We start from the raw sequence: 26,334 nt of genomic DNA on the forward strand, positions 1-26,334 counted from the left end.
CAAAGTGAGGCTAGGGTTTTGAAGGGGGTTTTGCAAATGTTGCCACGTCAGATGAAAAAGGTGGAGCCCAGTTATGACGTGGAACAATATCAAGCCATTAAAAATTGTAACAAAAACAACGGCTAGGATAAAAAGAGATTTATAATTTTAAAAAATTTGTCTTTTTAAGAAATAGCAAATAGAAAAGAAAAAAGAAAACGTATTTTCTTGCACCCCATTGGATGAATCTACGTAAAAGGCTAATTCTAACCAATTAAATTACGCCACGTCATCATCCATTTTTAATTGTTTTTTTAATATTTAATTTCGTTTCTTTGAAGTATGAAGACCAAAGTTGAACAATTGAAAATCGTCTTCGTCTTCTTCATTTTGCTATCTCACTTGAAATTGTTTGATTTTGGTGACGCCAAATTTCGTCCGATTTGGTGACAGATCCCTGTAAGAATCTCACAGGTGACGCCATTTCAGTAACGAAGAACTCTTCTTCCACCATTGTTGAATCCATAATTCAGCTTCTCTGAATTCGGAATCCGAGAGCTTCGTGAAGAAGATGAAGCGATTACTGAGTGTTGTTTTAGTGCTTCTGGCCATTGCTTGGTTTCCGATGTTTGAGTGTTCGAAGAAGCCATCTGCGACTGCTAGAAGAGAGGATATTCCGTACATCGAATGCCAGGTCTGCGAGAAGCTTGCTGCGCAGTTGTATCACCAAGTTGAGAAGAAACAAGCTGAGATTGCTCCTAAGAAGGTAATTTTTTATTGCTGGTGTTTCATGGATCGGTTCTTGATTGTTTAACTTAGAGATTGTTTTCTTCTTTCTTTTTTTCCCCCATTTTTTGGGGTTTTGTATTAGATCTCGGAGTATCAAATTATCGAAATAGCTGAGAACGTTTGTAATCTGAAGAAGGCCGAAGCTGATTGGATCTTACAGATTGACATTGTTGAACAAGGTGATAAGCTGGAGGTAAGAAGAACAGGGTTACAGAGATGAGATTTTGTTGTTTCAATACAATTGATGAATTTAGCATTGAATACTTGGTGGCTTGGTTATTTCAAATATCACTGTTTGGGTTAGGTATTTTCGACTTGGAGAATGAGTGAATTGTCTCAAGAATCAAACTAAACTTTCCCTATTGAATAATGATTCTCAAAATATGAATGAACAATCATCTTCTTTTAATATTTTTCCACCATGTAGCTCAAAATATGAGGAATATTTTCAGTTTTGTTTTTTTGGATAATTTTACGTGTAAGCTCTACCTAACCCATTGAATATTCATGTCTTCTCAGCTTGTGGAGCAGAACACCGAAGGACAATGCAATTCAGAGTGCAAGACCATTGAGCGTACATGTCAAGAGGTATGCTTAGGTCTTGAGTTGAGTGTGCATTTACCCTTATTGCTGCAACAATTAGACTTAAGTACTGAATCTGGGAAGATAAGTGATGAGAAACTTTGTTCCCTTTAGTTGGAAGAGTCTTCAATACAAATAAATCAAGTAAAAGAATATACAGAAGGAACTTACTGAAGCGTTGTCAAAGTTTTGTTTTGCTGGTGTTATTGCCTTGCCTCCAAAATTCTGGTTTGCGATGGAATAGGTTCCCCAACGTGGGTTTACCCGAAAGACAATATGGCAAATGCTTAAATATGTTGTATTGCATTGCAGGTCATGGGATATTCTGATACTGATGTTGCTGAATACTTGTATAGCTCCAAACCAAAGATTGATTCGTTGGTTAATTATCTGTGCAAGGACCTCACTGAATCATGCAGTACTAAGCCGCCTCCAGTTCCTAAGGTAGTTAGTTAACTAATCACATGCCAGTTTTGCTGATTGACAGTAACTAATGATACATCATGACACCTTTGTCAGATAATCCGTACCTCTTTGGTTTTTCTTTAATGATTAGGTGTGAGATAATTGTCATTGCTATTACAAAATTGTGAGATCCCACATCGGTTGGAGAGGGGAACGAAGCATTCCTTTATAAGGGTGTGAAAACCTCTCCCTAATAGACGCGTTTTAAAATCGTGAAGCTGATGACGGTACATAACAAGGCTAAAACAGACAATATCTACTAGCAGTGGGTTTGTGCTGTTATAACTGGTATTAGAGCCAAACACCGGGCTATGTGCCAGCGAGGACGTTGGGCCCCCGAGTGGGGTAGATTGTGAGATTCCAAATTGGTTAGAGAGGGAACAAAAGATTCCTTATAAGAGTGTGGAAACCTCTCCCTAATAGACGCATTTTAAAACCGTGAGGCTGACGACAACAATACATAACAGGTCAAATTGGACAATTTCGGCTAGCGGTGTTACATAAATAAATCTATTGGTTAAGTTCTAAATATTGGATATTTCTAGGGATGCTTAGATTGAAATTACTGGGATTCATTTAATGATCATGTTGTACTTTGTATTATGTTGAAAAACAGATGATTGTTAAGCGATGCTACATTAGTTTGGTTTCCAACCTGTAACTGTTTAGTATTAAGTTCCAGTCTCCTTTAGTTGATCCCTTACATTGTCCTGTAACCCAGGATAGGACTCCAGGTGAGCCCTTTGTGGCCAAGTCATCCAAAGAAGCTGAGATGGAAAAGATGTTGCGATCAATGGAGGTAAGCAATTCGTTGTTTCAGTGCTTGTTAGCTAGTGACTCCCTCGATTTTTAAACTTTACCATGCTATTGATACGAACCAGGGAATGCCAGGGGCACCAGGCATGAAAATGTATTCAAGAGATGATCTTATGAACATGAAAAATTTTGGAGGTGAAGACGACGACGAAGATGAGGACGAAGACGATAGCTTTTCCTCAAATTTGGTACTTCAAACATCTTTTATACAGCCAGAAGTTTAAAGGATTATAAATGTTCTGCAATAAACTAATGGGAAACCGTTTTATAGGGCAAAGTTTTGAGGGAGAAAGAGAGCAAGAAGAATGATTGGAAAACGAAGATCACTAGAGGAGTTTCAAAGGCAGGAGAAGCAATAAAACAGCATGCTTACACAGTCTCCAACAAAGCAATGCATTGGTGGAGAGCAAAGCTCGGAGGCTTAAAAAGTTCAAAGCTCACCAAACAAGAACTTTGAAGTCTAATTAACACTGCAGATAGCTCATTGTATTTTCAGTTATCTTGAAGAAATTTTTGTGGTTCTTTTTCAGTTATCTTGAAGAAATTTTTTTTCTACCTCATTGGGCTTGTCAGTATAATTTGCTTTCTCACCCATATCAGCAGATTCTAAGATTCAATGCTAAGTAGAAGAGGAAAGTATAGATTGAATTTAAAGCATCCGGATGGGCAAAAGAACACAAGCATGTCAATACGTAATCTAATTCTTCAAAAGGATGTAGCAACACTCAATACATTGATTGTGTAAAGAGACAAGCCAACGTTGCTACTGTTGTGAATCAACGCATCTTGTAATGTTGAGTCTTTGAAATCGTGCATCGACGTCCATTGAATGAGTATTTGAGCACAATATCGATATCGCGAGGATTTTTCTTGTTTGGAGCAACATTCAAACTCCCAGTAATAGCCTCTCCCTCGCAAATGGTGACAACATCTTCCAAGTACAGAACTGTTTGCTTCCAATGTGTAGCCCTTGATCTTGGTCCTATAAAATAAATGGTTATCAAACATACCGTTATCAAAAGCAGTTGTTTTATTCCATATTTAAAAAAACGTTACCAAAAGGCCCAATTGGCTCAGTGTTACTTAGATTAAAATGAATCCCAAGGACTACTAAAACCATGTCAAGTAAATGAATTTTAGTATCGAAATGCAGAAATTTACCAGTCGAGAATCCAGTCAGCTTGTGGCACTTGGTAAAAGATACATCAAAGTAGGCTACAAGAGCATGGATGTAATCATCACGTTCTGCAACTAGCTTGAATGGAGCTGTAAAGGAAGCATCCCCAGGGGCCATTTTGGAAATATCCATTGTCTGAGCGAGACCACCAATTCGTGTTATCAAAAATGAAAACAGATCTAAGAGCAGGCATACATAATTCTCAATAATTGTTCGATGATCCGAAATAATTGAATTTGTAATTTAAATTCGTGACTGGATTCGATTCTATTAGAACATTCAATGTTCAAAACTAGAACGAGATCACAGACGTCAAAAAATCGAAAGGCAATAGAGACAGGAATAAAGACAAGATTCAAAAAGTCAGTTGAATAATGGAATTTTCTAAAAGTAAAAACTTTGAGATGTGATGCAAGAAACAAAGAAACAAACATGTCCTATGGATGAACTCGTTCGACCAAAAAACTCGGGCAGGCACGACATATTCAAGTCTGATTAACTCAACTTTTGGTCAAATTGTTTAGTTCTCACCTTAAGTAGCTGACAGTTTGTAACAATTTGATTCTGGTCAACAGTGTCCACCAAAGGCTCCACCAAGGCTTGCTTTTTGATGCAGCTCATGTCGAACCCATATACACGATTCCAAACTAATATTGCAAGCAGATGAACAAGAAACTACGTCAAAAATAAATTCAACATATACTATTGAACAATTCAAATAACATTTCTAGCAACGCAAATTAATTAACTCACACTCAATCTTGTCTTCTTTATAGTCTGCATCCTCGATGGCTGTTAAATATAGAGAAGCTTTGTCTGGTAATACAATACCATCATTAACCTGGATTACAGAAACCAAAATCAGACGTGAATATCCCACATCCAGCTTGCCCCATTATCACTTATTAACCCTCACATAAGAGAGCGAACGAGTGGCACAAAAGCGTTGCAAAAATACCGAAGCAGGCGACACCATACAAGTAAAAACATTGCCTTGCACATAGTGTAGCATACAAAATCTAACGTAAGGCTAAAGAAGATGTATTTGTATGTTAGTAACTATAAAGCCAAGTCCATTTAACTTTAATACATTCTTCACACAGATTACTTGTGCTAGAATATCAGCAAAACCACAGAACACTTACAAGCCACTTATCACGAGCATATAGGACTGTATTTAACATATTCTCGAACAATAAGAAGTATCCCATCCATTCTGAAATAATTATATCTACTCTGTCAACTGGAAGCTCAATTTCTTCGATCTTCCCTTTCAAAACGGTTATAACTGCGAAGAAGAAATGGTAATAAGTATTTGAGAGAAGACAATTCCATGAAATAACAAGAGACCCAAGAAAACTACCATTAGAAAATCCATTTGCTTCGACGATCTCTTTTGCCATATCGGCCATATGGGAGCACTCGACCTGTAAACGGACATCTCCTTAGAAACAAAAGCTAAAAGAATAAACCAAAGAAAAGGGAAAACAGAAGGCACATTTCCATCCCATAAGAATTCCAATACTTACAGCATAAACATGTGCTGCTCCTGCCTTGGCGCAAAATAGGGACAAAATGCCAGTCCCTGCTCCCACATCAAGAACTACTTTATCCTTTACTAAAAACTTATTTTGATAAATTACATTTTGATATGTCTTAGTTCTAACTGAATCCTTCAACATTTCCTGCATATATTAAACAGTCATGATAAATGCCTACAGTTTTGAGCATGTGAATCAAAACAATACAAGATCAAAATGACTTTAGCTGTTCATGCTCGAATCAATGTACGCCAAACTTACTTCGTGAATACCTGCACAAGCAAAACGAACAAATAAACAAAAGGTAATCAGCTTCAATTTCAGCAAGATACTAGTAGATATATAACATAAAAGTGAACCAGCAGGTCATGTTCATTCCAACACATGAGACACACAAAGAAAATTCGAGAAGCTAAATCTGAATCGCACGCCATTTAAACCAATCTAAACTAATTAATTACCAGAAGATAAGGCAAAGTTAAAAGTTCAATCCAATGTTCCATAACGCAGTAATGACAAAAATCTTAAGCATAAATTGGAACCAACTAGAAAGAAACCAAATGAACTATTCCCAAATAAGGAATACCGAAAGATAAGCAAACAGAGAGGAAAGGCCATTACCAAAGTGAGAGTAGGAATCGAAGTAATAATCAGCGCTGGTTTTATCATCCTTATCATTCAAGGACTGGTCAAGCTTACAGGCAGTGTCCTCAATAACTCTGTTGGAGTCGTCGGAGGCTTCACACATGGACTCATCGACGTTGACGCTCCCAGTGGTTTCTTCAATCGGAGCTTCGTCGTCGTCTTCAAAGCAAATCTTCGAACCCTGGGGCTGAGGCAAGCCGTTGAGGGTAGTTGGACTGTGACTGCCACTTTTCCGGCGACCCATAATGGATTGGCTGCGAATGAATTAGGGTTTTAGGGAAGGGTTTTAGCGCAGTGTTTTGCCGTAGAGTTGAAACTACGCGGCTGCGGGCGAGTTTTCAAGGTGCTTTTAAAGCAGCGGACTTTGAAGCGAAGGTCTATGGAATATTCAGGGGACGAAGATATTTTCCTTTTACTACTTCCTCAAATTTCACCACTTTTCTTTTTTTTTTTTTTTATTACTTTTTTTTAAATTAAATATTGAAATTAGTTTTTTTCATTATAATTTATTTACTTATGAGTGACGGTCGTGCATTTTCAACCATGTGGCATCGTGATCTTGACATGCTCATTGTTAGATGATGGAAGTCCCAAATCCGCTAATTGAGGGAATGATCATTGGTTTATAAGTGAGGAATGTTAACTTCATTGGTATCAGGCCTTTTGAGAAACCCAAAGCAAAACCATAAGAGCTGATGCTCAAAGTGGACAAAATCATACCATTGTGCAGAGTCGTGTTCGTCTAACATGGTATCAGAGTCATGCCCTAAAACTTAGTTGTGCCAATAGATTGGTAAATCCTCAGATATCGAACAAAGAACTCCAAAAAAAAAGGAGCCAAGCCTCCTCGATTAAGGGGAGGCGCACTTTGTTCAAGGGGAGGTGTTGGATGATGGAAGTCTCACATTGGCTAATTTAGGGAATGATCATGGGTTTATAAGTGAGAAATGCTAACTTCATTCGTATGAGGCATTTTGGAGAAACCCAAAGTAAAGCTATGAGAGCTGATGCTCAGAGTAGACAATATCATACCATTGTGGAGAGTCGTGTTCGTCTAACACTCATAACAAGTCAACGCAGTTTGTCTTTGTCAACCAAACACAACTTATACAAAATTCAAACTTGTTCGACCACACACGCCCGTTGATCGGTTGAATCAAAGCAATATATATATATGTATATGTATATATGTGCATGCATATGTATGAACGTACGAATGAGCTGCAGAAATGGGCCTTGGCCGTGATTGGGCCATATAACTCAAATGGGCCCAATAACAAAGAAAACAACAAAATTTGTCTTATCCAAACCCAATAGCTTTATGAGCGAAGCTTAGTTATCTAGATGAGACATAGACCCATGGAAAGATTAGAGAGAGCAATCTTGACCTTTGATCCTCTTTTAGTCATCTAGATGGTCAACCACGAATTCGAACCCTAATAGACTTGACTTTATTGATATTCAAAGTCAATCCCGCTGCTATGTTATAGAGTCAGAACTCGTGTGCAATCATTGTTTGCATCAAGAGTTTCCAAGGTGCGCATTAGAGGAATAAACAATTTTTTAAGACACGTTGCATTGGAGGAATTAGATCCTTCGCTTCCAAAAGGCAAACAGTCAGCCCCCTCAACTATCGGTATAAGGTGAGAATGACCAATCACTATATGAAACGATACTGTCTTGTGCAACACAACGAGAATTCGCCCTCTATCATCGAGTAAGGAAAGAGACCCCTTCCTTTTTTTTGGGGGGATCAAGTTCCCAACCCGAAAAGCGATGTGCCTAGTGTGTCAACAGGACAAGGTCGAGTGGGATAGACTCTTGAGGCTCTTAGAGTCGTAGCCTACACTACAAAGACCATGAAAAAATGTCTCCATAGATTTATTGGAGTTCACTTTCATCAATCAAGGGAAGACCATTACTCCGTATGATATTTATAGTCAACATCATACTCAATTTATGGAGGGACAAATATACTGAAATTTTTATTTATTAAAATTAAATTAATAAAGTTTATTAAAATTGATACAACCTCACAACTTTATAATATAATTACAAAAAAAAAAAAATATAAATATTAAACATTGAACCTATATAGTCAATGACGTAACATAATAACGACCAAGTCCGATCTTAAGCGTGTATATTTAACTAGAAAATCTTATAGTCATTTTCAGTCACCAATCTATTGTCCTAATCAATTGTAGGTTGAAATTACCAATCATTTGGCTTCTCCTTAGTCGGTGGTCATTTTCATAGCACTTTCTCCAAATATCCAAATTTCATCTATTTTTGTCCATAATAAATAAATAAACAGCTAAATTAATAAAAAATACCATAAATTTTTAAATATATGATATTGTCCATTTTGAGCGTAAACTCTCGTGGCTTTGTTTTGGGCTTTCCTAAAAGGTCTTCATACGAATGTAGATAGTATTCATCACTTATAAACTTATAATCTTTCACTAAATTAATCAATATGGGACTCATTCCCAATAATCCTCAACATTATTTACCCCCGTCTCTTAAAAGAAAAGCTCTTTGGAAAAGGACTAGACATCGAAGTAAATAAAGATCTCAATATCTAACATATATATATATATATTGGAGCTTTAATATTTGATTTTTAAGTGTCCAGCAGCTTCCTTATTGTACGGCATTCACCGACCTTCTAAAATGGATAAAGGGACAGAATTGGAATTTCACATCATACGAAGCTGCCATGTAAGATTAATGGGGGTGGTTGTTTGTTGAGCTGTAAACACGTCCTGTTAGTTGATGACGTGGCCATGGGAGCCACATGTGAGTGACCTGGATAGCCGCCATTGGTTGCTTCAAAAACCCCCTTTCTTCTACTTTTAATTTATTGATTTTTTGCTGAGTTGTCAAGAGAATTGGTCAGCGACAAGACGCAGTTTGTAACAATGACCTTTAACACGTGAAAAAACTATGTCGTTTTAATGACAAACTTGCCTAATTTCAATGTTATTCCTTTGTGTGAACATATGTATATTGGCAATTTATATTTTGTTTGGCACATGGGTCGATATTAGCCATCAAAGTCCAAATTTTGACTTATAAGCGTTGAATTATAATTATATTTCTCGTTACGTTTGTTGTTTCTAATAAAAAATCGTTACGAAAAAAGACTTAACAAGTACGTCAAAGTCCATACTCTAGCTATATGGGTCACTTAGAAATCCGTGTAGTTAGTGATTTAAAAAAAGAAACAAAATTAAGTGTTTTTTCGAAAAAAAATTATTAGATGGTTACAAATTTTGGGTACATTATTGTATTCTATTAATAGATTTTAAAATTTTTTATTTACTCCAGGTTACACTTACCTGCTCGCTAATTATGGTCTCATTTTGTAGGCTATAAAGAGTCATTTATCATTTTTGTAAAGAAGAATGGAAGACATAGTAAAATCATTTGTATTTTTTTTGTAGCCAATGACTAAGTTTATTTGCAACTAGATTGCATGTTTAGAATCATTCAAGTTAGACATGATCGATCTAGTTCGTGGAGTGATTAAATCTCAAACAAGTGTTCTTACCACGAGACATTCGAACAACTCGATAATCATCTTTTTATTTTTGAAAATTCGGTCGATTTATTTTAAAAATTTTGGTAGAATTTTCAAATTATTAATTATACGTTCAATATCAAAGTTTTGAAGCTCTATATTGACGTCATTAATGATTTTTTTTAAAAACAAAAAACGTTGTAGCTTTCCCTGACAGATGGACACATTAAAGTAGTACCAAGAATCGAGTTGACAAAATAAAATAAATAAATAAATGACACGTCAGACAGAAAGTTTGGTGGTTAATTATACAAGTCGGCGAAGTTCTATTGGTTGTTAAAGTGATTAATATTAAATAAGTAGGTTTAGTTCGCTTAATTAAAGTCAAACTGCTATTAGAGCATGTCGATAATATAAACATATTTATTTATTTATTTATTTAATATATATATATATATATATTTCTAATTTTATCCCTATTTTTCTCTCTCCCTCTCCTGTATTGACATTTGTCACCCAAATACTCCGACATAATCATAAAATAATAATAATATATATTTTTTTATTATTATATATTATAAATGAAACTTGCTTAATAAAAGCAAGAAAAAAGAATCACAATGGATTTTTTTTTTCTTTTCTCTAAAACCATCGTAAAAAAAATAAAAATAAAAAATAAAAAGTAAATAATTTTATATATATATATATATATATTTAATTAGCTTCGTCTTCCTTCTTCAGCTTCTCCACGAAGCAATGTATTCTGTCAAGAGCAACATGCAGAGTGTGTTCGCTCATGTTAGCAAAGCAAACCCTGAACCAACCCGGTTCAGAGCAATGGCATGACGAACCGGGCGAGATATTCAATTTCACTTCTTTTAAAATACGCTTCCAAAGCTCAATTTCACCGTCCGTATTGGTTTTTTTGTCTTTCAACAACGGGCTCAAGTTCATCCAGCAAAATAAACCGGCGTTCCCTTTTAAGCACTCAATTCCAGCGGTTCGGAGTCCTTCAATGATCATCTCATATCGTTTCTTGAGCCGGTCACGGTTCATTTTAATGTATTTTTCCGTGAATTTCCGGTTCGACAACATGGACGCTAAAAACCGCTGTGTTTGTGAAGATATTAGAGTGAAGCTAGACATCCGGCGAGCTGTCGTCACGACTTTATCATTGTATGAATAAATCGTGCCGACTCTAAACCCGGGAAGGCCGAGGTCTTTGGATAGGCTATACACGATGTGGACACGCTCGGCGTTTTTATAGCCGCGGGATGCCAAAACCTCGGCGACGCTGATAAACTCGGCCGAGGAGAAAACGGAACCGGAATAGATTTCGTCGGAGACGAGGTGGATGTTTTTTCGTGTAACGAAATCCAAAATCTCCTCAATTGTGGACCGTTGGATCGTGGCACCAAGTGGATTTGATGGATTTGTGATCAAAACTCCTCTTACTTTCATCTTCATGGCTATTGCATTATTATAAGCAGCTTCCAAAGATTTGGGAGTTATTTGAAAATTATTCGCACTATCGCAATGAATCGGTACAATTTTCACTCCGGTTCTCCATCTCAAATCTCGATCAAATCTAAATTTAAAAAAAAAATAAAATTACTGTTAGAAATCACGAATCTTCGTAATGATATATGATATTGTCCACTTTGAGTTTAAGCTCTTACCCAGGATAGTAAGGTGTTGGGACAAGCAACGCGTCGCCGGGATTCGCGAGAATGAATGTCAGCAGCTCATTAGCTGCGGTAGCTCCAGCAGTTAAAACAACTCTATTTGGATCAAATCTAGCTCGTCCGCCTCTAATTTGCTCCATAAAACCAGCCATTGCTGTTCTAAAAGAGAGCAGCCCATGATAATCTTGAAACAAAGCGTCCTCTCTAAACCCAGAAGAATTGGCTTGAAGAACATCAGAGTTTTGCTCTAAATACTCTTCCACCAAATCAAAAGACACCTGTTTAAGCAAATCCACCGCCAACCCATTTGAGAAAATCGAAACTTTATATCAAAAAACACAAAAAGATTAAATTTTGTCATATGGGTTCTTACTTGATTCTCAGCTAAGCCCATTTGAATGACGCCGGAAGGGTTGGTTGTTTCGTTATAAGGATTTTCATCGTAGGCTTTCCAGCCGGCGAAGTACGGCGAGTCTTCGCCGTGGGTTTCCGACATGCCAATTTGGGAGAGCTCAACGGCGGGGTTTTGGTCCAATTCAATTTCAATCGCCATTGATAGAAACTTGAAGCTCAAAGGGAAAGAAAGAACAAAAATTACAGAGAAAATATTGTGTTCTTTCCCTCTTTGAGAGAGCTTTAAGAAACTGAAGCGAAAACTGTTGATTGTATCCCTTAAGAAGGGCACCTCTATTTATAGCAAAAAAAGTTTCCTTTTTTAAATAATTAAAAATAATCAATCATTGAATTCTCTTCTAACACTGAAAATATTTTTAAGATCCAGAGAGAGAGAGAGAGAGAGAGAGAGAGAGAGAGATCGAATCTGGTGGTTGAAGAAGGGAGTGGGTGTGTTATCTTTTTAATGTTATTAGCTAAAAGGGGCTCTTCCCCAAAAATCAAAATCTTCTATATTTTGCATTCTGCCCCCTCAACTACTCATTATTTAATTAGTTTCCCAATCTCTTTTCCCCATATTTTATTTTCTAGTTATGTTTTAATCACTTTCTTAATCAAATTTGTGTACTTTAGATTAAGACCCAAATCATTGTTTTAAACCCAAGTGTTGAGTTAATGGGGGTGATTAAGATGGTGATTAAGATGGTAATTAAGGGTTAAGAGAGATGAGATTAAGGATTGTTTTTTGTTTTGGAGGGTTGGGTGAGAGGGGACCAAAATAGCAATGTAAAAAAGATTAGATTCTGATTTTGTGAAGAAAAACAATGATAAGAGAAGAGGTTCTTGGAGATCTTATGACCCCACCTACCCATGCATAATTTTCTTAATTTTTTCTCCCATCATTAGCAACAAAGATTATAACTTCCAATAATTTATGGAAACTAAAACTCGAATCTTATCATGATTAATGTTAGATCTCTCGTATGTTCCGGAGATGAGCAAAATATACTTTATAAGAGTGTGGAAACCTTTTTCCTAGTAGACGCGTTTTGAAACGTGGAAGTTGATGGAGATGGGTAATGGGTCAAAATGGATAATGTTTACTAGCGGTGGGCTTGAGCTGTTACAGATGTTGTTCGAGCTAGATATAGATGGTGTGATATGTAATGGGCTAAAAAGGATAATATCTACTAGCGGTGAGCTTTGACTGTTGCAAATGGTATTAGAGTTAGACACTAGACAATGCGATACGTAATGGGTCAATGGACAATATCTACTAGCGGTGAGCTTAAGCTGTTACAAATGGTATCTGAATCAGATACTGGACGGTGTGATACGTTATAGGCCAAAACATACAATATCTACTAATTGGTGGACTTGGGCTGTTACAAATGGTATCAGAGCCAGACATTATATGGTGCGTTACGTAACGAGCTAAAACGAACAGTGTCTACTAACGTGGACTTGAACTGTTACAAATGATATTAGAGCCAGACACCAGATAGTGAGATGTGTGACTGACCAAAACAGAGAATATCTACTAGCGGTGAGCTTGGACAGTTACAAATGGTATTAGAGTCAGACACTAGACAATGCGAAATGTAACGGGCCAAAACAGACAATATTTACTAGAAGTGAACTTGAGCTGTTACAAATGGTATCAGAGTCAAACACTGGACGGTGTGATACGTTACAGGTCAAAATATACAATATATACTAGCAGTGAACTTGGGTTGTTACAAATGTTATCAGAGCTAGATACAGACGGTTGATACATAACGGGCCAAATCTACTAGCAGCGAGCTTGGATTGTTACAAATGGAATCAAAGTCAGACACTAGACAATGCGATACGTAACAGGCCAAAACGGACAATATCTACTAGCAGTGAGTTTGAGCTGTTACAAATGGTATCAGAGTCAGACATTGGACGACATGATACGTTACAGGCCAAAACAAACAATATCTACTAGTGGTGGGTTTGAGCTGTTACAAATAGTATCAGAGCCAGACATCATATAGTGCATTACGCAACGAGCTAAAACGAACAATATCTACTAGCAGTAGGCTTAGACTGCTACAAACGACATCAAACTCATACACCGAACGATCCGATACGTTACGAACAAAACAAACAATATCTACTAGTGGTGAGCGGGCATAACCTCTTACAAATAGCATCAGAGTCAAACACTAGACGATGCATTACGTAATGGGTCAAAACAGACAATATCTAACAGCGATGAACTTAGACGGTTACTTAATCACTCTCTAAACCTCGCTTAACATTCGTTAATCATCTGATTTAAGAGAATGTTAAGCTAAGCTTATGCTCCCTGCCATGAAGGAGATAAAGATACTTGTCAAGATTGTGTTCTAAAGATTGAAGAAGCGATGAAATATGGAGTTTGAAAGTTGGTGTAGAGAGAGAAAGAGAAAAAAAAAAAAGAATTAAAAATTGAATATAAATGATTAGTGGAATATATAGGGTTTATGGAAAATCAACGACGTGGGGCTTGGAGATCATGAAGATCCATGTGCATGCGATGTAGAAGATTATTAATTATTATAAGATTGGGGATTTTGTAATGAGTGATTTAATTCAATCCTTCTATATGATTGAGAAAGAGTGAATAAAGTGGATGTTTGACCTTTGCTCTAACTGTCTCTATTATTAGTGACCTTAATTATGTCATAAACTTCCCTTAATCTTTGTTCTAACTTTTTGGGATTATAAATTAATTATAATTATAAAAAAATGTTATATTATCCAAATTGATGACTCATATTATTATATGGACCCATTTGATATATAATTATAATATTAATTAATTATTTTATTTTTTCTATTTATATAAAGTTTTTAAATCTCCGTAAAAAAAAAAAAAATATCGAGTGGCATAGACGTGCTAACATAGAATCTAGGGTTGGCCTCCAGCATAGACACGAGAGGGTATAGAGATGAATGTTTGAGAGGTTCGGAATATAATGTTGACGTGTGGGATGGGTGTCGAAGGAAATAGTAAAAGTCGATAAACTCGTGAGACTCGAGATAACGTTATGAAACATTAGTTGGATTTTAAAGTTTTCTATTCGCACGATACTTGGGATAGACGTGTTAACATCGTTGAACGTTTTAAGATCATTTTGACCTAATGAAAAATGTGAACACATCTTGATGAGGTTTCGAATCGAAGTGGGCCAGGAAATAAACTTTGAATAGTTGATTAATGAGTTCATAAAGGAGTAGTTAAAGTCACAAGCTTAATTATGAGTTGGATTCAACTTTGGAATAATAACTACTTAGATAGAAACATCCCAGAAATTGGAACTCAACAAATGAAAACGACGTCTCTTTTGGCTTTACAAATATATATATATATATATATATATATATATATAATTATGAGTCGGTGTCGTTCGAGTTTGTTTCACTTATTATTTAATCTCTTGTAGTTTATCGATCGTAAACTTAAAATATGAAAGAGTGTGATTAGAATCATGATAGTCATAATAGCAAAGATCTTGCGTGGGTCGAACCACTCTAAATCTAACTATTGAAACATAAATTTGATTCCGTTCATCACAACGTTTGCTGATATGATTGATACCCAGTATTTCAATCAGGGTTTAGAATCTAGATTTGGCACCTAATGGCCACAACGTTCTTCAACGACGTGACTACGTTACTCACTAGTCCTTCTAGCATGTTTTTATTCTCACTCACATGCATGTTAGAATTGCTATTATCGAGTCATCAAAAAAGAGAGTACATCTTGTTGGTAAAGGTAGTGACTTTCAATTCTTAGCCTCGTTTTTCTATTTTAAGTAAGGGATAAAGATTTAACAGTGTCTTAATCAAAGTTTAGATATTAATGATGTTTTGACCGGGTCTCAATGTGACCAAGAACGCCATACATACGTGATTCTTTCACACATTTAAAAAACAATATAGAATAAGAGAATATCTAGATGACAACATTAAGATTTGCTAAAACATTTTATTTAAAATTTATTAATTGTTCTTTTTGTTCTTGGTTTGAAAAAAAAAAAAAAAAAAAAACAGCTCATTTTTGGAACAGGTAAAAAAATGACAACTTCCATTGTTGTGGACATTGGCAGCAACCTCAAATTAACAATTGAAAATCTCGCTTCTAATGTTTCCCTAATCAACAGCAAAGTTCCTTCCCTTCTCCCATTTGGTTCTTTTTGTTCTTCATTTATTTATTTTTTATTTGGTTTTATTATCATTATCATTATGGAATATTTCACATATTCTACATTGATTTTGTTATATTCATTTTATATAAATTAAATAATTAAAAAAAAAAAAAATACCTACATGTGATTTTGTTTTCTAATTAGATTATAAGAAATAAAATGAAATCTTAGATTCAAATTTGAACCTAACAAGATTTGATTTAATCTATTTTTGAATAATATTATTTAAAAATTGAAAAAGAAAAATTAAATATTGAATTAAGTCTAATCCCATACAATATCTTATAAAAATATTAAATAAATGTTAATATCTATATATATATATATATATATATATATATATATATATATATATAATGCTTTTGTATTTTCGATGCATTTTTTTTAGCCCATTGGATATATTTTTTTTTTTTTTACACTAATTGAAATATCATTTTTTTTAAATTTAAAATTAATATTTAGTTTAGATGTTAAAGGAAAATTAATTTTGATTATTAAATTTAAATTTAGAATTGTATTATAATACCAAAACTTAAATAAGTATTGGGTTCAATTTCCGCTAATTTACTAACAATTTTTAACAAAAATAAAATATAAAATCTTCCTTAATTTAAATAAAATAAAATTTTATCAAGTTCGTGGGCAAGTGAGTCCATCATTATTTAGATTTAATTAAATATGAAATATAAAGAGAATGTTAGACAAACACGACTCTCCACAATGGTATGATATTGTCCACTTTAAGTATAAACGTGACTTTGTTTTAGTCTTTCTAAAAGGTCTCATGCCAATAGAGTTAGTATTTCTCACTTATGAAACCCATGATCATTCCTAAATTAGTCGATGTGGGACTTTTATAATAGAAAAAATTATTAGAAATTAATTTTAGAGGTAAGAAATTAAAAAAAGAAAAAAAAAAAAAAAGGGGTGGTGGCGGTAGGGATTATATTAATAGCGTTCAACGGCCATAAGTCCCCGCTGCGTACGTGTTAAGCGAGCGGAGAGTGTTTTGTACGAACACGTTTTCATAAACCAAACAGAGGATCCCCAGCGCCAAGACAAGTCCATGGGGTTTTCGCAGAAAAGAAACACCGCAATCTTTGTCCTTTTACACTTCCAAATCTAAATAAAACTTTCCCAATTTCTTCAATCTCCATCTTCAATGAATTGTTGGTAAGATATCCATTTTCTTCTGGGGCCTCTTTCCTCTCTTAGCATTTATAATCTCATCCTTCGTTTCTGCCTACAACCTGTTTGATGAAATGCCTGTGAGGCACTACATTGCGATCCACCGCCATTTGGCATACCAATTTGACCGCCAATAATGTCTTATTCTCTTTTATTTTATTTTGATATGCTTTGTTTCATCTGTCACGTCCCTCCTCCATCCCCTACTTCAATGCTGCTTGCCCAATTCCTTGCTTACTTAGCTGTTTGGTTCATCACCGTCCTTTTGATTCTGTGCCCATTATGTTTTCTTATTCTATTTCCCATTTTTATTCATTGTTTTCTGGGCATTGCCTGCATTGGGTTTCTCCCCATTGTCATCTTTTGTTATATAATTTTAGCAAACATCTGCCAGGTCCTTGCGTTTTGGTATTACTCTGTGGAACAAATGCCTTAATCTAATATTTTACTGGGTTTTGAACGTTGTCATTTTTTTAAAAAATTCAAATTTTGTTCTATTATATTGATCTTGTCTCTTCAATTTATTAATCAGGTGTATGATTGAGCTGATTCATATTATTTTTAGCCAAAAATCCATGCAATCACTAGCAAAACAAGTGGTTATGAATGAAAATATGTAAAAGAACATTGGAAAGTGATTTAAACCAATTCTTAGTTAGGAAAGAACAGAGTCAATTTAAAATTTAGTTGATTTTCAGATTACTTTTTACCTCCACCTCTATTGGAAATTCGTTTTGTCATCTTTCATTTTCAGTCAGCTTCTATTTTCTTGTTTTTTTTCCCTTTAATATTTATTCTTACCTGTTACAGAGCTGTGAAGGAACTTATAAACACCCATTTGTTAAAAAAACCTATCCAACACTTCAAAGATATTAAAATGGAATATTTATTTCATGAAATTTGTTGTTTGTCTGACAACTAGAGAACTTCTTTCCATTTGAGAAAAAAAAAATGTATTGTTTGTGATGAAGTGTATCAATGATTAGGACTCCTAAATTATGACTGTGATGCTTAATAATCAAATTAAACAATTGTGTGATCCAAGAAGCTCCACACCACAACAGGCAAACCGAAAGGGGGATGAGTCAAGCCTTTAAGCCAATAATGATAGATTATATTGTATATGATTTGATTTTGTATCCCATTTTGTTTTCCAGCCAAACCAGCCAGGCTGGCTTGGCGTTTGCCAACAGAGACTATGAGCTCGTGCATTGGGACTCATGAAAATGGGGTTTTGTTTTTTGTTTTTGTTTTTGTTTTTGTTTTTGTGTATCAGAGAAGGGTCTCGTAACTCCAACCAACTACATGATTGATTGATTGTCTGCTCTGCTTTTCTTTCTTCACAAAAAAGAAAATGAAAGGATATTCTTGTGTAGACTGCATGCAATAACATGAGTGAATATATATATATAAGTAGAGAGAGGAGAAGCATGTTAGTGTCCTTTTCCTTCACATTTCATTAATTATTATTCTGTTTGTAATTTTTTGCAGAGTTTTGGCAATTTCCATGCACGATATGCCAATTGGGTTTCTTCTGCTATGTCCCATTCTCATATATTAAAGTGGCAACTTGGCACTATCTTCTCTGGCTGCTGTAATGGTGTAAAACTGGGGGCAAATATCCAGCTCACATGCTCAAATCTTACTGCCCAACACACTTACTCACAGAAGTGACAACAAAAATCTGGTTAGAACATTTCCTTCTCTTCAATTAAATTCAAACTATTTTTTGTTTTTTTGTTAGGAGGTTTAGTTATGATTTTTACCTTGATGGAATTGGTTTATGCTGAAATAGTTGAATATTTATCCCTCAATTCGTGTTATATATATCTATGAAGTGGTAGATTTTAACATCAAGCTAGATAGATCTTCGAATTTATTATATTTTTCATTAGATTTTTCAACATCCACAAAAAAGATCCGTACTACAATGATTTGTTCAAATCACCACTCGACCAAAACACAAAACTCTATATGTTGTTAGTGTTAAGAATCATGAATGTCCAAAATAGTATGATATTGTCCACTTTAAATACAAGTTCTCATGGCTTTGCTGCTTTGAGTTTCTCCAAAGAGCCTCATACCAATGAAAATGTGTTTCTTACCTATACATTCTATAAATTAGCCAATATAAAACTCTCTCTCAATAATCATCGATAGTTAGTTGATACCATATTAGATCGGTAGTCAGTTTAATATTTGTTTTTTAAATGATTATCTTTTAACCTGAAGGGACTCAAATTTTTAAATATTGGTATGTAGCATAAGTGAGGATGAGTTGGAAAGCAGTGGGATTATTTTACACATTAGAATGAGTGTAAAAGCAGCTGAGTAGGGTGAGTTTGTGAGCCATGTTTTTTTTTTTATAAGATTGACAACTGTTTGGTAGTCCACCCCATGCTTCGGCCTCACACGGACCATGAGGCCTGAGGAGTAGCTGTTCCAAAACCTTGGGAATTGAATTGCAAGTTTCTATTTTGTATGTACCTCCTCGGAAACTCACTCTTCTTTTTTTTCTTTTGCTGTTTTGTATATTATATTACTTCAGGCTCACTTCCCAATGCTTCGAAATTAATGTCAACATGCTCATGCTTCTCATTAAATGAGCCAATGGGATGGCATAAAAACCACAAGTATACCTAGGCATGGGGAGGACGTTAACCTCATCAACCATTCAAACCAAATTTAAATTTCATTTAACTTCGGCTTAGAAGTTTAACAATTTGAGATTCATCCCAATTTTAAAGATCAAATGTCCCCATGGATGGACCTCGATCATGTGAGGTTCGATTGTTGAGCTAGGCCAGTGGATATATCATTGTGTGAGTATACATATATCATTGATATTCAATGAGCTAATCCAACGAACGTATTCAAGTTTGACTCGAACTTTGATCCAATTAGCCAAGCCCAAGGTAGGATCATGTACTTGACTATTAAAGATTAGGTCGACCGAATTCAAGTCCATATAGTGCCTCAAGCTTGTTGAATTTGGGGATTAGACCGAGTTTATAGGGCTAAGCGGGCCCAATAATGAGGTTGACTACAACATACCGAAATGTTACAATTCCTGTTTTCTTATTTCAATTTTCGGGAGCCAATGTGTGTTTAATTTATTTGGTTCCCTAATAGATTTTTATTTATTATTATTATTTAGCACAATTTATTTGTATTGGTTAATTTTTCATTTAATATTTTAGAAATAATAAATTCTATTAAAAATATATATGTTTAATAATTTCCCCAAAAATCATATTATTTAGTCGAATTTTAATTATTACAGGCATTCCTCTCAACCCTAGATCCAACAATCGGGCACGCAAATTTCAGAAATAGCCCAACAAATGCAAATCCACCGGATCATTAGCTGGGTTAGGCCCAACTAATGTACGAACGTCAGGCCCAGTAAAGCCCAGCCCAAATAATGTCCGAACGTCAGGTCCAGTAAAGCCCAGCCCAACTATTGTACGAACGTCAGGTCCAGTAAAGCCCAGCCCAATATTGCGTATCCTCTTTCTAGGACACTATTTTGCATTAACTATTAATAGAAAATAATTGGTTCATAATATTAAATCACCTTAAAACTATTTTTTTTTTATTTTTAAAAACATCTTTAAATTAATCCTATTTTAAATATTTAATTTTCTGTAATAATTTCTAAATATTTTTACCAATATACTTATATATATATATATATATATATATTTATTTATTTATTTATTTATTTATCGAAATTTGAAAATGAAAAGGTCGATGAGAAAAGAGGAAATCTCGAAACGGCCCCTGGCGTTCTGATATCATTTTTCTATTTTCTCATTCACGAACTCACACATAGCTCGCCGCGGCATAGTACAAGCTAGAGCTAGAAGAAGAATCGGCGAACAATTCCATTCAATCCCGACGGCCTATTTAGATTTCTTCTTCGCTTTTGATTTTGCATTTCCCAATCACTTATTCAAAGGTAAAGTTCTGGCAGTCCCCTTCTCCTTTTTCTTTCTAGTTTGTATTTGTTGGTTTTGTGATTTCACTAGAGTGTTGATTTCTTTTTAAGAACATTGTTTTCTTGTTTTTTACTATTTTTTTTCATCAGATCTCAATTCCTTGTTTGCTGATGTACTCTTTCGGTTTTGTAATTGTTAGATGTTTGAATTGACATGTTGAATTTTGAATCGTGGCTTCGTTGTCTCGATTTTCAGGGTTTAGTAATTACCGAACCGTCGTAGGGTGCTTTTTTTATAAGATTGCATCGAATACTAGGTTTTTGTTTCTATGTTGAAAATTCTTAATAATTTGTGGCGATTTGGATTGTTTAATGCTGCGACGGAGTTGGCACATCACGCCGGAATATGGCGTTTGTGTTGCGAGGATTCCGGTTCTATTGTAGGCGTCATCAGGAAGTATAGTCAAGTGCAGCAATTTTACGCGGCTCTCACACTCTCTTCTATATATATGAAGTGAAAGAATGAGTAGAGGCGCTTCTATTCTTGTCCGAGTAATGATTAGTTTGGCCTCAAGTCCTATTCTTACCTTACCTTCAACTGTAAATTTGATCTGTTCTTGTACATCAGTTTTACCGGAAATTTTATAAAGTATGATGATATAAGTTGAGCTTTTTTCTGCATCTTGTATGTTTTGTAAGTCGAGAGAGAGACAGATAGAGAGTTCTCAAATCTTTTCTAACACTGTGTTTAAGCTACTACTTATTGATCTTTGATGTATATTCGAAATCAAATTTGCATTCCTTCCCAGAATATTTTGTCAGTAATTCAGGACCATTTCTTGCTAGTTAACTTCCCACTTTGGTGATGTTGAAACTATGGTGTCAAAGCTTCTTAGTACTTCAGGCAGGAGACACTGTCTAAAAGATTCATGATAACTCATCTAAGTTAATGTTCGTGGTTAGTCATTTAGTAGAGAATCTTTTAGTTTTTACGTTTGATTTTCTAGAGACCAAAACCTGGGAAGGACATGGTGGCCATGTGGTCATAGGCTCAAGACAAAATGTTATGATGGTAAATGTCAAATGATAGTCATAGTTTCAGAGTATGGATTTTTTGAGGGCTTGATGAGTTTTGTTGGGGATTAAAAAATTTGTAAACTTATAAAGTAATATCCTGATTTAGTTAATATGATTTTTCTTTAAGCATCATTTTCATGTTCTTAACTTCCTCAGTTGTTACAACATCTCATATTTTTTGTATGCTGCTTTTCAGGGCATAAGACTTCAAACTAATGGCATCCAAGTTGACTCAGTTACAGTCCAAGGCCACTCAAGCATCACAATATGTGTTAAAGCATGGGTGTTCCTACTACAAGCAATTATTGGAACAAAATAAGCAATTTATTCAGGAGCCACCTACAGTGGAGAAATGCAACCTGCTCTCTAAGCAATTACTTTACACTCGTCTTGCCAGGTCATAGTTTCTACACTCTTTATCTTGGTGTTTTGCATCTTTTTGGAATTAGGAAAGAGTACCCATTCTTCCTATACTAATGCAGGCCCAAGTTTTTCTTGGTCTGTTGGTGAAATATTGTGCTTAGTCATTTGTGTTATCTAGTTTCATTTTGTCAATACATGTTTTTCTACTTGTTTTTCAATCTTACGTTTTTCTTCACAGTATATGATATCATTCTTCTAACCCATGTGACTAGGTGAATATAAAGCCTCCTCTACAGCCTTTCATCAATGTAGTTTCTGGCTTGTTGAGTCCTTTTTTAAACAATTAATTTAATTTACTTTTTATGAGTATAAATGTTGTGTGGTACCATGGTGCTGCGATCATTATGAGTTTGTGTCAACTGTTTTAGAGAAAAAAAATAAGTAAATTGATCCTAAAAATATTTAAGAAAAGGTTTGTAGGAAATGTGACGGCAGTGCTGGCTCTAAACTACAAAATCCATGTCTTTCAAGATTTGGAATTACATGTAGCATTGTTCCTAGATTTACTTTATGTATTGGATAACATTTAGAGTTCTTTGTGTGGAACATGAGGGGAAAAGAATATCATTTGACATGCATCTTATCGATACAGTATTCCAGGCCGATACGAATCGTTCCATAAGGAACTTGATTACGTAAAACAATTATGGAAGAACAGACAAGAGGTGACGGTGGAAGATGCTGGTATTGCTGCTCTATTTGGTCTGGAGTGCTTTGCATGGTTTTGTGCTGGTGAAATTGTGGGAAGAGGTTTCACTTTCACCGGATACTATGTCTGAGGTTGTTTTCCTTTGGGAAAACATGCCCCACTTAGATCATCCGTAAGTTTGATTTCCTGCGACATTGTGGTTTGTACCATTCGAATGACATGAATTCTGCATGAAATTTTGTTGTTTTCCTTCAAACATTGTTCTGGAAACTTAGTATTTGGTGAGAGGAATGAGTTTACTTGGTAATAATTCATGTATCCAGGTTAACTTGGATGGATAACAACGATGCTGTTGCTTTCTTTATAATCTCCTGCAGACTTTGCTTCCTATTGAGTTCATACCCTCTCTTATTTTCATCTTCAAACGAATTCACTGTTAAATTTAATCCGACATACTGAACAAATTTATCGAATTTTTGTAGCACAGGACTTGTTAGTCTTCATCATCATTTAGACAAGACTCATGAGCATTTAGAGATGAAGACTCATTTGGGTTATCATCATTTGGTTTATTGTTACTTCTCCCAAAAAATAAAATAAAATAAGAATGGAATAAAAATCTCTACCATTCGATCTTATTACAGTCTCTTGTTTCCTATCAAATCATCATATATATATATAAATCATAGAGATGATATGAACTCAAATTCAAGAAATCACTATTAGAACAATACAAACATAACCTGTGCTCTTTCCCATGAATGACTTGCTGGAACAAATGATGAGCCAATAGACAAATTTTGTGTGACTTCTTCTCTTTCATTACTAATCTCCTAGAGACTGGCAGACAATGACGTGAAGCATTCCCATTCCTTGCAGCTGAAGAACTTGGAAGGTTTCGTTCTTCCCATATTGCTAGAGAAGCAATGGAGGCATTCTTAAGATGGGGTTAGGAAGTAAACTATATTTTGTGAGTGCTGTAACCTGCATCTTCTGATGTCAAATTCTCTTTCCAATTCTCAAACTCTGATCCACCAAATACCAATTGTTTGATTCCAACGTAGCTGATTTGTGAACATTTTGGAGGGCCATAAAAGTATATCAGCAATTAGTAAACCAATACCCATAAAGAGCTCGTATGAGAAGAAGAAGAAATGCAAAACTCAAACTCGAAAACAACTGATTTGTGTAAGAGGGTGAAAATCCAGTGATTCTATTGCACACTTCACAGGCAGCAGATAATAGGAAGAGCAAAAGTGTTCATATTTGGAAACTAAATTTGGGAAAGAAAACATTAGTAAGAAGTGTAGTAGGAACTTACTCAGAACTAATCTGGGTTAATGCATTTATCAAAATATCTAGAATCAACGGTTCGCTCGTCCCGATATCAACCCTGTGTATAAAATAAAGTAGATCAATGAGAAAAATAATATGAACACACCCGTGTCATGTTAATATGAACAGTAGATCTCGACGTCGACATCAAGGAAATTAGACTAAGAGCTATTACCATATGCGAGCCAAGTTGTCCTGAACCTCAAAATCCCCAATGTTATAGAATGTGGTTGGAGTAACATTGGCTCCCTGAATAGCATCATAACTTGGCCGTTTATCCAAAGGAGACTGAGAAAGCTGGGGAGATGAACTTAAATGAGTAACAATGACTAATGTGATTCATTTCCAAGTAAAATCATGCAAACCCTTTAACAATTTGGACAGGGCATAGCTAAAGAACATAAATGTGGGGTGAGATATTGAAGTTTACCTGCATATTCATGGAATTGCATCCACCAAGACGTCCAATGATGTGCCATGACCTAATGGTCTATGAACAAAGACAATAAGTCTAATTCACAGAAGATTTTAGGCAAAAGCTAACATAAAAGAAACAAGAACTTACATCACAAATTAAGGTGATATCTTTGGCCAATGGAGTGTTGTAGAATTCAAACCATATATACGAGTTCGAGAAATCGAATCTGGAAGAAACATTGACAACTCATATGTCAAATTTGAGACTAAAGAGATAATATATACGTAATCGAATCATGCTACCATAAAAAACATTCAACAAAAAGTTCTCATAAGTTATAGATTAGATAGTTCAACATTAGGGTTCTCTGTTTCACTGCCTCAGGCACAATCACATGCATTCATCCATGGACTACACGTCGTAGAATTTAGCTTACTTGTTGAATGTAACTTTTACTGGAACGGCTGATCCCGTTTTTGGCTGCAATATCTTGTTCCTTTTCTTCCTCAGCCTCTCTTCCATCTACAATTTAAACACACAAAGCTGAAAATGAAAACGCTTCTAATGAATACTGACGCGTGTTCATCTACATATTTCATCTTAGATCATCATATTTGCACTCCTATACGAACCCTAGAACATAAATGAATGACTCAAAAAGAATGATTGCCATTAAGCAGCAACGAGAAGTTTAAGTCGAAAATGTCCACTTAATAGTTCAAATGAATGCAATATGTTCAAATAACATAGAAAAGGCGACTACAAGGAAGAGATAAGAAAGCTTTACTTTGGACCGAAATTTCTCTGGATCATCAACACTAGTTCCGATAATTTCAGCGAACTCAGGGTCTCGATCGTAGTCCTTTTCCCCTTCTCTTCCTCTAAACCCACTCGCACTAAAAAATCCATCGTCTGCATCATAATCTTCGCCTTCTTCATTCACCACCTCGATTTCACTGGACGGGATATTCTGAGTTTCCGATTTTTGGTCGCGGCTAGATCTGGTCACGCATTGACGCATCTCAAGCCTAGGAGAAAAATTCCAGGGACGAACTTTACAGACCGATGATGGAGTAAGGAAATGGTTAGCTTGGCGGGAAATTTTAGCGTCGATTGTTCTGATCGGAAGATGAGGCGGCGTGAGAATACCGTCGGATAACTGCAAAACAATCATTTCGTTGTATGGAAGCAATGGAGGGATTCAGAACCAGCAACGATGAAAGTTTGAAGATCAAAAGTTCCTGAAAATTGAAAAGAAATGGAAGTTCGAATGAACTCGAAAATCAACCGGCAAACGGCGCGGCCGCTGCTGATTTGTCTTATCCAAATGTTCCTGAAAATTGGTCCTTACGCAGGCTTTCAAATGGGCTTCGTTTCAAATGGGCTTCATTTCAAATGGGCTTCGTCTAAGCCCAATACTCAGCCCACTAAGAAACTAAGGCAAGGATATTAATTAAAAAAAAAAAAAAAAAAAAAAAAATATATA

The 26,334-nt window shown here is 35.3% G+C and overlaps 5 protein-coding genes and 1 long non-coding RNA gene across 6 annotated transcripts; 3 read left to right on the top strand and 3 right to left on the bottom strand.

Annotated features, from left to right (window-relative positions):
- Positions 1-334: 334 nt before the first annotated feature.
- On the top strand, positions 335-3,191 carry LOC111780286 (uncharacterized). Its single transcript, XM_023660644.2, has 7 exons — positions 335-745; positions 851-961; positions 1,288-1,356; positions 1,663-1,794; positions 2,537-2,614; positions 2,697-2,819; positions 2,903-3,191. The coding sequence occupies exons 1-7, from the start codon at positions 551-553 to the stop codon at positions 3,086-3,088; spliced, it is 894 nt and encodes a 297-aa protein (XP_023516412.2). The 5' UTR covers positions 335-550; the 3' UTR covers positions 3,089-3,191.
- A 60-nt stretch (positions 3,192-3,251) lies between these two features.
- Positions 3,252-6,363, bottom strand: LOC111780285 (protein arginine N-methyltransferase 1.1). Its single transcript, XM_023660643.2, has 9 exons — positions 5,971-6,363; positions 5,611-5,621; positions 5,338-5,493; positions 5,172-5,235; positions 4,954-5,096; positions 4,562-4,649; positions 4,340-4,455; positions 3,793-3,943; positions 3,252-3,613 (listed from the first exon to the last, which is right to left on the bottom strand). The coding sequence occupies exons 1-9, from the start codon at positions 6,236-6,238 to the stop codon at positions 3,408-3,410; spliced, it is 1,203 nt and encodes a 400-aa protein (XP_023516411.2). The 5' UTR covers positions 6,239-6,363; the 3' UTR covers positions 3,252-3,407.
- A 3,857-nt stretch (positions 6,364-10,220) lies between these two features.
- ACS7 (1-amino-cyclopropane-1-carboxylate synthase 7) lies at positions 10,221-11,856 on the bottom strand. Its single transcript, XM_023661136.2, has 3 exons — positions 11,579-11,856; positions 11,200-11,483; positions 10,221-11,108 (listed from the first exon to the last, which is right to left on the bottom strand). The coding sequence occupies exons 1-3, from the start codon at positions 11,756-11,758 to the stop codon at positions 10,235-10,237; spliced, it is 1,338 nt and encodes a 445-aa protein (XP_023516904.2). The 5' UTR covers positions 11,759-11,856; the 3' UTR covers positions 10,221-10,234.
- A 4,933-nt stretch (positions 11,857-16,789) lies between these two features.
- On the top strand, positions 16,790-20,659 carry LOC111780175 (uncharacterized). Its single transcript, XR_002812810.2, has 3 exons — positions 16,790-16,991; positions 18,498-18,693; positions 20,290-20,659. It is a non-coding gene; the product is annotated as an uncharacterized LOC111780175 (long non-coding RNA).
- Positions 20,660-20,769: 110 nt separating this feature from the next.
- On the top strand, positions 20,770-23,494 carry LOC111780173 (uncharacterized). The gene is made up of 3 exons (XM_023660500.2): positions 20,770-20,967; positions 22,220-22,420; positions 23,039-23,494. The coding sequence occupies exons 2-3, from the start codon at positions 22,239-22,241 to the stop codon at positions 23,223-23,225; spliced, it is 369 nt and encodes a 122-aa protein (XP_023516268.1). The 5' UTR covers positions 20,770-20,967; positions 22,220-22,238; the 3' UTR covers positions 23,226-23,494.
- Positions 23,495-23,687: 193 nt separating this feature from the next.
- On the bottom strand, positions 23,688-26,168 carry LOC111780172 (oxidoreductase/transition metal ion-binding protein (DUF3531)). Its single transcript, XM_023660499.2, has 7 exons — positions 25,636-26,168; positions 25,285-25,370; positions 24,996-25,074; positions 24,861-24,920; positions 24,606-24,727; positions 24,417-24,488; positions 23,688-24,159 (listed from the first exon to the last, which is right to left on the bottom strand). The coding sequence occupies exons 1-7, from the start codon at positions 26,020-26,022 to the stop codon at positions 24,057-24,059; spliced, it is 909 nt and encodes a 302-aa protein (XP_023516267.2). The 5' UTR covers positions 26,023-26,168; the 3' UTR covers positions 23,688-24,056.
- Between the last annotated feature and the right edge of the window lie 166 nt (positions 26,169-26,334).

Source organism: Cucurbita pepo, chromosome 18 (genome assembly GCF_057944985.1).
Source record: "Cucurbita pepo subsp. pepo isolate OVF chromosome 18, ASM5794498v1, whole genome shotgun sequence".
Taxonomy (NCBI): Eukaryota; Viridiplantae; Streptophyta; class Magnoliopsida; order Cucurbitales; family Cucurbitaceae; genus Cucurbita; species Cucurbita pepo.

Excerpts from the sequence above, each read along its gene's own strand:
- LOC111780172 (XM_023660499.2), bottom strand. The coding sequence starts at position 26,022 with ATGATTGTTTTGCAGTTATCCGACGGTATTCTCACGCCGCCTCATCTT. Across the intron at positions 25,371-25,635 it reads CAGAGAAATTTCGGTCCAAA|ATGGAAGAGAGGCTGAGGAA; the intron begins GTAAAGCTTTCT and ends TTTAAATTGTAG. Across the intron at positions 24,489-24,605 it reads GACAACTTGGCTCGCATATG|GGTTGATATCGGGACGAGCG; the intron begins GTAATAGCTCTT and ends TTTTATACACAG.
- LOC111780173 (XM_023660500.2), top strand. The coding sequence starts at position 22,239 with ATGGCATCCAAGTTGACTCAGTTACAGTCCAAGGCCACTCAAGCATCA. Across the intron at positions 22,421-23,038 it reads CTTTACACTCGTCTTGCCAG|TATTCCAGGCCGATACGAAT; the intron begins GTCATAGTTTCT and ends TTATCGATACAG.
- ACS7 (XM_023661136.2), bottom strand. The coding sequence starts at position 11,758 with ATGGCGATTGAAATTGAATTGGACCAAAACCCCGCCGTTGAGCTCTCC. Across the intron at positions 11,484-11,578 it reads TGGGCTTAGCTGAGAATCAA|GTGTCTTTTGATTTGGTGGA; the intron begins GTAAGAACCCAT and ends TTGCTTAAACAG. Across the intron at positions 11,109-11,199 it reads CCAACACCTTACTATCCTGG|ATTTGATCGAGATTTGAGAT; the intron begins GTAAGAGCTTAA and ends TTTTAAATTTAG.
- LOC111780286 (XM_023660644.2), top strand. The coding sequence starts at position 551 with ATGAAGCGATTACTGAGTGTTGTTTTAGTGCTTCTGGCCATTGCTTGG. Across the intron at positions 962-1,287 it reads AACAAGGTGATAAGCTGGAG|CTTGTGGAGCAGAACACCGA; the intron begins GTAAGAAGAACA and ends ATGTCTTCTCAG. Across the intron at positions 1,795-2,536 it reads AGCCGCCTCCAGTTCCTAAG|GATAGGACTCCAGGTGAGCC; the intron begins GTAGTTAGTTAA and ends CCTGTAACCCAG.
- LOC111780285 (XM_023660643.2), bottom strand. The coding sequence starts at position 6,238 with ATGGGTCGCCGGAAAAGTGGCAGTCACAGTCCAACTACCCTCAACGGC. Across the intron at positions 5,236-5,337 it reads GAGCAGCACATGTTTATGCT|GTCGAGTGCTCCCATATGGC; the intron begins GTAAGTATTGGA and ends GTCCGTTTACAG. Across the intron at positions 4,456-4,561 it reads TAAAGAAGACAAGATTGAGT|TTTGGAATCGTGTATATGGG; the intron begins GTGAGTTAATTA and ends TTGCAATATTAG.